At 56.6% G+C, this 8,273-nt stretch overlaps 1 protein-coding gene across 1 annotated transcript; it reads right to left on the reverse strand.

The window, feature by feature from the left end:
• Positions 1-23: 23 nt before the first annotated feature.
• On the reverse strand, positions 24-5,712 carry Cfap73 (cilia and flagella associated protein 73). The gene is made up of 7 exons (XM_026412056.2): positions 5,657-5,712; positions 4,309-4,414; positions 3,555-3,659; positions 3,067-3,267; positions 2,353-2,574; positions 1,946-2,104; positions 24-705 (listed from the first exon to the last, which is right to left on the reverse strand). Exons 1-7 carry the CDS (start codon positions 5,710-5,712, stop codon positions 622-624), a joined length of 933 nt encoding a protein of 310 aa, XP_026267841.2. The 3' UTR covers positions 24-621.
• Positions 5,713-8,273: the final 2,561 nt, after the last annotated feature.

Below are 8,273 nucleotides of genomic sequence, written 5' to 3' on the forward strand. Positions count from 1 at the left end.
AGTAGAGTTTTCTTGGGGAGTTAGAAGGGGGAGACACTGAGTACCTTTCGCGACCTGAGTGTAGAGTCTTCTTGGGGAGACGAGGGGGAGACACAGGTCGCGCAGCTAATGTGGCAGTTGAGAGTGTTTGTGTACGCCCCATGTGATGCCACCTGGGTCCCCTGAGGGTGCTCTATTGGCTCAGAGGGGAGTCAGCTGCCTGTGTGGGCTCAGGACAGGCGAGCTGGGGCCACAAGGCCAGCTGCTGCCCTCTGGCTGTGAGAGGTCAGAGCCATCCTGCTTCTGTCCTGCTCAGAGCTCCTGTCACCCTGTTGAGGTTCTGAGAGACAGGAGCCTCCAGTGGCTGCCCCTCAGGATGGCCCGTCCCCGGCAGAGTACATAGCTGCAGGCCTCTGGATGTGTGGCCTCTGGGTAGGGGGTGCCCCGCACATTGCCCGCAGCCCCTTGCTGGTCCACCTTGATCACACCAGACATGCATCTAGACACTGCGGCCTGGGCAGGCACGGCTCCGTCTTCCTCCTGGGAAAACAGGTCAGGGCGGCCTGGAGCCTGCACCCCTAGTGAGTGTGGGGCCTCCTCCCAGGGCTGGGTCCCTCAGCTCCCGCTCACCACGCACCTGGGTCAGGGCTGGGAGGTGGCGGCCACAGGCTCAGGCTGGCGATGTCTGGTCAGCATGGCAGAGAGGTCCAGGATGAAGAGCTTCACCTGGGGAACGAGTGCAGCCACGGCACATCCCAGCCTCTAGTGGATGGCCAGCCTCCCCCCCACACACAACACCTGGGAGGCTGCGAGGTAGGGGTGGGGGCCGGAGGCCCCAGTATGGGGCAGCAGCAAAGCCACCTGGTTCCCAGGGCTGTTCAGGGCAACTCCTCCCCAGACAGTCCACGTTCCCAGCTGTAGGTGTTCACTCCTCATGTCACCCTTTTTTAAAACCCGTTATGTCCCAGTGTCCTATGTATAGGACTGAAACCGAGCAACAAAGTTACCATAGAGGTGGTATTTATCACTCAGTTTACGTTTCCTTGTGTGTCCCTGTCCCGGATGTGGAGTTCGTTGGGTGGGGCATACTCATTGGTTTGTGATATGTTCATCTCCATAGGTGGGTGGCCCTCCTTTCTTGTAATTAATATGAACATAATACTAAGAATCCATAGATCCACTGTCATGGGCGTTGGTGGCCAGCTCACCACTCACCATCCCTGGGCTGCCCTCAGGTTTCTCACCTAAGTGAGCATCTGAGAAGGGAACCCTCCAGCAAAGATGGAAAAAGCATAATGAAGTTGCCAGGTGTGGTGGTGCACACCTGTAACCCAGCAACTCTGGAGACTGAGGCAGGAGGATGGGTAGTTTGAGACCTAGACAACTTATTGAGGCCCTATCTCGAATTTTGAAAAGGCCTAGGAATGTAGCTCGGTGTTCGCAGAGCACTCATCTAGTCTGTGCAAGGCCCTGTGTTCAGTGCCCAGTACTGCAAAAAGAAGAGGCCTTGTAGGCCATGTTGTGTGTCCTACAGCCTCTTCAACCTTGAGAAGCCAGGTGTGCTCCGTCCACAGGGACGTTTGGTGACACCACTGGGCTGAAAGGATGTATGGTGCCTAATCTGTGCTCAGGCTCCCTAAAGAGGCCGAGACCCCTCGTGCCAGGAGCAGACGGTCAGAGTGTACACTGTCTCAGAGGTGTCACTGAGACTGGGCACAAACCTGGGGTGTCCAGCAGGCACCTGACACTCGGCACAAGGTGCCCTGAGACCCAGGGGCATGGGGCTGTCTTCTGCACAGCAGGTCAAGGTCACCGTCAGAGCCCAGATGAAAGGCAGGGTGCTTGGGCGCTGATGGAGCCCACATCCGGGGCTAGCGCCAAGCTTAGCCAGAAAAGATGTTGCCGTGGGAGGGTTTTGAGGCGCTGGGTGTTTCTGAAGGACATAACATCACGGGGGAAGCCTCACCTGCTCCAGCTGCCCCTCAGTGTCTTCAATGTCCAGGGCTGGTGGCTGCCTCAGGTGCTGGCACACTGTCTGGAACAGGTTGAGCGCTGACATCCTCGCGCGGCCCAGGAGCAGGGTCTTCTCGGCTGCAGTGTTCTGGATCTGAATCCACTTAGATTCCTGGAGACCATACACCCGCCCGGCTCCCGGTTAAGGCGGGAACGGGTCCTCCAAGGGCTGGGGCTTCCCCCCATCCACCTGCACCAGACAGGTGCACCCTCGGGAGGGAGCTCGGCATGTCACGTGCCCCCACAGCCCAGCCCCTGGGGCCCCGTTGCGCACTCTCACGTCTGACACCCCCCTGTTAGCCAGCCCGCCCCTCCGGAGTGAGAGGTGGCGCCCGGCACGCGCCTCCCGGCAGGCCGCACCCACTCCAGCGCGCGCTCCCGCGCGGACTCCAGTCGCTCCCGCAGCTCTGCTCGCCGCTGCGCCTGCGCGAGGAGCTGGTCCTGCTCGCTGTCCCGCAGCCGCTGCAGCTGCGCCCGCGTCGCCTCCAGCTCCGCCAGCCGCTCTCGCTCCGTGAGCCTCAGGGCCACCTGCGTGTCTGCCAGGGTGTCGAAACGAGCCACCAGCTCTGGGACCTCCTGGAACTGGGACCGGAGAGGGATTCCCTTGGCCCTGCCCTCCGTGCCTGGGCCGCCAACACTCCAGCGGCGCCTCGATTTGCTCAACTGTGAAAGGGGGGAGTCGCACCTCGCTGGCCCCAGGGTGTCAGACGTGAGCCCCACTCCACCTTCCAACCGCCACCATCAACCCTCACTGCCTGGTTAACATTCGTCCCTGGGTTCATTCAATTAGTGATACCTGTTGATTATCCGGATTCTCCCCACCTGCCACACACACATGCCTAATTGTGTGACATCGGCTGAGTTGACTTTCTGTAAAATGGGGTTGACACTAACAGAACCCACTTTACTGTCTGTGGGGATGATTCAGGAACAAAGCGTGCTACCGGTATACAGTGAGCACTCAGTAAGTGATGGTTCCTGCATACAGTCAGCGCTCCATTAGTGCTCCGTCCATGCCAGGGGATTCTGTCGCTGCACGGTGGAGCTGGGCCCCGGCTGCGCTCCCCAGCTCACCTCGGGCAGCTTTTCCAGCGTTCGCTCCAGCAGGCGCGCGCACGGCTCCAGCCTCTGTAGCCGGCGCTGCAGCCGCGCGCGCTCCCGCCGCAGCTCCTGGAGCTGAGTCCGCAGCCGCAGCGCCTCCGCCCCCTGGCGGTCCGCGCGGTGTCGCTCCTCCGCCGCCCGTTGCAGCGCGCGGCCGCGCCGCATCTCGGCGTCCTGGGGAGCGGGACCCGCGACCCATGCGACTCGGGAACTTGCGGAGCTGGAGCTCGCCGCCGTCTCCTCCTCGCCCCGATACGCACGCTGAGCCACCAAGGGTGACAAACACCCGCCCGCGGGCCAAGTTCGGCCCAATCTCAGATTTGGGTCCCTCGCCCCTTCTCCTTCTCTCAGGCTGTCCCTTTTGCGTTACTAAACCCATACTTTTACTTGTGTGGACCCCTGGCCCCTGTTGGATTGTACGGTGTGGGTCCCTGTGACCTCCCCCAGCCGTCGCCACCTACCTGCAGGAACTTGTCAAAGCGGACAAAGGACCCCTTGAGCTGCTGCTCTTTCTGTGCCAGCTCTGCCCAGCGCTGTTCCAGGGCTGTCATCGTGGTGTGGAACTCCTGGGGGTGAGGAGCGGGGTGGCTCTGAGTTTGGGGATTCAAGTCATCCGATGCTTTCAGTTCACACTTAACCCCTCCCATCCACTGTCCCTGCTCGGATCCGGCCTCCGCTCCCCCGCTCCAGGAAGAAGCCCAAACACCCTCCTGTAGCCTGAAAGCCTGTGTCCCTGCCCTGCCTGGTCTCAGCCTCTCCTCCTGAAACTGTCATCCGGCCACTTGCATCTGTGCTTTGTCCTTGCCTCCCTGTCTTTGCATAGGATGGTCCCTTTTGCCTGTTTCTTTCCCCACCTCCCGAACCCATCTCCCCTTGCTGAATAAGCCCGCTTGCCCCTCTGCTAGTCCCAAGACCTTCCTCCAGGAAGTCCTCCTTGACCACTCCCACAGGGAAACAGGGGCTTCCTCTGGGCTCCCACAGCCTCGGCCCATGCTCCCCCTCCTAACGATCCCCATCTGGTCACTTGTCTCTTTTCCTCTCTAGACTGTAAGCCTCCTGAGGGCAGGGACTGTGATGGCACTCCAGATCCCAGCCCCATGCCCAGCACACAGTAGGTGCTCAGTGCACCCACAACTGCTCTCACTTGATTCTCCTCTTGACAGAAGAGGAAGACAAGGCTCAGGATGGGGACGTGCCTGGTCCAGAGAAGCTCACCTCCCTCTGGGCTTGCAGACCCCGGTCTGCAGCTGCCAGCTCTTTCCTCTTCTCCAGGAGGCGCAGCACGGGTGGGAAGTGGTCCACATTCTCCTCTGGTGTCTTCCTAGAGGGGCTCAAGAAGGAGGTGGAGGTCAAGGAGGCAAAAATCACGGCTCCCCAATTCCACCCTCGAGCCCAGATGTCCCCGCCAGCCACCACTGGCTACTGAATTCTTCACTCATTGGGCGGGTTGACCTGAGCACCGCTGTGTGTCAGGACTGCTCTTGGTGCTGGAGCCACTGCAAAGAAGACAGAAAAGAAAGTCCCTGCCCCCCCCCCCCAGGAGCTGGAATTCTCCTGGGGCCACAGAAGATCAAGCTAATCAATTATAGTACTGGTAGGCCATGGCAGACCCCAAGATGAGATGTCAGCAGACCAGGGGAACTTCGACAGGGAGTCAGGAGACCAGGACAGCCATGCCAAGACCCCCAGGGAAGGGTCGGTGGGGGGCGGTGAGGCCAGAGAGAAGAGCCAGGAGGCGGGAGGCGGGGATTGAGAGCAGAGAGGTGCCCAGGGCAGGTCACGGTGAGGGAGGACTTTGGCTGGACCCTGAGTGGGATGGGAGCCAGGAGGGGCTTTGAGCAGAGAAGAATCTCCTGTGGCTGTTGTGAAAAGAAAAAAGAAAAAGAAGAAACTTGGTGCAGAGCTGCAGGAGCCCAGTGACCAGCTCCGGAGATTCTGCAGAGAACGCAGTGGGTCAGGGAGGGCTGGGGAGGGAAGAAGGGGTCCCTCCAGGGCACTAGCTGGGAGCAGGGCTGATGGAGGGCCGAGGGGGTGACCTCGGTGGGCGAGGGATGGTGTTTGAGGGAAGGCTGTGGGGCCAGCAGGTGGGGTGGGGGACCAGCTCCCTCCTGGGCCGAGCTCCCGGGTGACCCTGTTAGACCCAGTCAGGGAGCTGGCCAGAAGTAGCAGGGTCCAGGTGACCTGCTCTCCCAGAGGGGCTAGACTAAGGTTTCATTTGGCAAGGGTTGCCCACTGTGATCGGGGACACCCCCACCGACCCATTTTGCAGATGCTAGGACTGAGGTTAGGACACTCGGTGGCACTGGCCAACTCAATGCATGCACTCCTCCCCAAAAGGCAGTTTCCCGGAGGGGGAGCAGCCCAGGGGGCACCTCCCTTCCTCTCCACCCTGGGGCAAAAGCTTTATGGCCTGAGCCCTCGCGGAAGTCGCGGTTCCTCTGAGAACCTCAGCTTCTTCTTTCTCACTGTGAACTGTCCAGAGCAATGGGGACCCAGGGGCTGGGGGAGCAGGCGTGGGACACCCGCCCACCGCTGCCTTCCTCCCTGTCTGTGTCACACTCACTGGGACAGCTTCTCCTGCAAGATCAGCCGGAAATAGTCCTCCCAGGGCACAGCCATCGTCCCCGCGCTGGCCTCTCTGTCTTTGAACCTGCTGGAGTCTTGCAGGAGCCTACCAGGCCCTGGGAACGCGGCCGCGCGCCCAGGACTCCCAGGAGGCAGTGGCCGAGCGGGCCCTGGTTGCCTGGGCAACCAACGACACAACATTCCATTGCCAGGCTGCGGCCGGGGGAACCCACCCTGGGAGAGGGAGGAAGGGAGGGGCGGAGGCGCGAGGCGCTCCCCCCACCCAGCTCCTCCACCTCGGGTGCAGTGGGGAGGGGGGTCCTCCACCAAGTTGTTGCCAAGGGAGGCCGGCGAGGGGGCGCACGCCTGTCATCCCAGCGTCTTGGAAGGCTGAGGCAGGAGGATCGCGAGTTCAAAGCCAGCTTCAGTATTTTAGTGAAGCCCTGAGCAATTTAGTGAGACCCTGTCTGTAGATCATAATTAAAAAGAGCTTGGGATCGGTAGTAAAGTTCCCCCTGAATCAATTCCCAGTACTGAAAATGAATCAATAAATGAATAAAATATAAAAGGGGCTGGGGACGCGGCTCAGTGGTAGAGCGCCCCTGGGTTCAATCCCCAGTACTGAAATAAAGAGAATTTGCCACGACTGGCCAAACCTCTTCCCGGCTGGGTGGGCCTGGGCCTCACTAACGTGCCTGTGTGTCCACTCAACCATCAGAAAGAATGATAGGGCTTAAAAAATAAATAAATAAATAAATAAATAAAAATGGCTGGGATGTAGCTCAGAGATAAAGCTCCCTGGGTTCAAACCCTAGTATAGCAAAACAGACATCACATCATCATCATCATCATCATCATGGTAATGTACATTCTATTTTTGAGCATTTTGCATTGAATTGCACATATTTTCTTTCTGCATGATCTGATGTCAAGCTATAATAAGATACATGATCTCACTTTTTCTCTCATTTTTTTGTACTGGGATTGAACCAGGGGCACTTTACCACTTAGCCATATCCCAACCCATTCCACAGTCTTGCTAAGTTGCTGAGGGTCTCACAAAGGTACAGAGACAGGCCTCAAGTTTGCGATCCCCCTGCCTCAACCTCCCTAGTCTCTGGGATTACAGGTGTGCACCACTGTACCTGGCTCTTAGGGTTGAGGCAAATGCATAAAATTGTATAACCACCATCCCAATCAAGATAGGAAACATGTCCATCATCCCTAGAAATCCTGTGCCTGTTTGTAACCTACCCAGCTTTTGGCAACCACAAGGCTTGTTCCCTGTCCTTGACAGTTTCTTTTTTCTTGGAATATCATAGGTGTGTATGATACAGGGGGTAGCCCCTTGTATCTGTCTTCCTTCAATTAGCAATATTCATTTGGTATTTGTCAAGCAGAGACACAAATCGGAAGTCCGTGATTTTTCATTGCTGAGTAGTATTTATTCTACAGTTCCTTGATTCTTTCCTCAGATGGAGGAGAGCTGTGTTGTTGATGGTTCTAGGCAAAAGCAAATACACCCTGCATTGATGTACAGGTTTTGTGTGAACATAAATTGTCATTTCCCTTGTGTGAGTACGTAAGAGTAGAATTATTGTTGACTAGTCTGTTGAGTGTATTTTTTTTCTTTTTTTTTAATATTTATTTTTTAGTTTTTGGCGGACACACATCTTTGTTGGTATGTGGTGCTGAGGATCGAACCCGGGCCGCACGCATGCCAGGCGAGCGCGCTAGGTAGCTTGAGCCACATCCCCAGCCCCCGAGTGTATTTTTAACTGTATCAAAAACTGCATGTAATCCCAGCAGCTCAGGAGGCTGAGGCAGGAGGGTTGCCAGCCTCAGCAACTTAGTGAGGCCCTCAGCAACCTAATGAGACCCTATCTCATAATAAAAAATAGAAAGGACTGCAGATGCGGCTCAGTGGCTAGATGCCCCTGGGTTCAATTCCTGGTACAAATAATAATAATAATAATAATAATAATAATAATAATAATAATAATCCAAAAAACTACAAATGGTTTATCAGAGTGGGTCTCCTATTTTTTTTTTCCTGTTTTCTCTTTTGCAGTGCTGGGGATTGAGCCAGGGCCTTGGCTTGGATGGTGTGTACCTATAGTCCCAGCTTCTTGGGAGGCTGGCACAGGAGGCTCCCCTCAGGGTGGGTGTGGTTTAAGGCCAGCCTTGGCAACATTGCCAGACCAAGGAAGGAAGGAAGGAAGGAAGGAAGGAAGGAGGGAAGGAAGGAAGGGGGGATAGACCCAGCCAGGGCTTAGCTCTTGGTAGACACTGGCTCCGCCCCTGAGCTAGGCCCAGGCCCTAGTGGGAGGAACTTAATCGGCCTTATGTTCAATTCTAGGGTTTGGCAGCACATTATTCCACCAAAAAAAAAAAAAAAAAAAAAAATAGAATAAATATATTGATGATTGAAGCAGAGGAGGGCGTTACAGAAATGAAGGGGCTTGAAGAAAGGATGAAGAGAAATAAAAAGCACCCTGGCCATTCAGAACTCCTTTCCTTCCAAGGCAGGGAGACAGGCTAGGAAAAGACCCCCTGAGCCAACCTGCGGTCATTTCAGGAGACTTCTTTTGTGTAGGGATTGAAGCAGCAAAACT

Source organism: Urocitellus parryii, chromosome 3 (genome assembly GCF_045843805.1).
Source record: "Urocitellus parryii isolate mUroPar1 chromosome 3, mUroPar1.hap1, whole genome shotgun sequence".
Taxonomy (NCBI): Eukaryota; Metazoa; Chordata; class Mammalia; order Rodentia; family Sciuridae; genus Urocitellus; species Urocitellus parryii.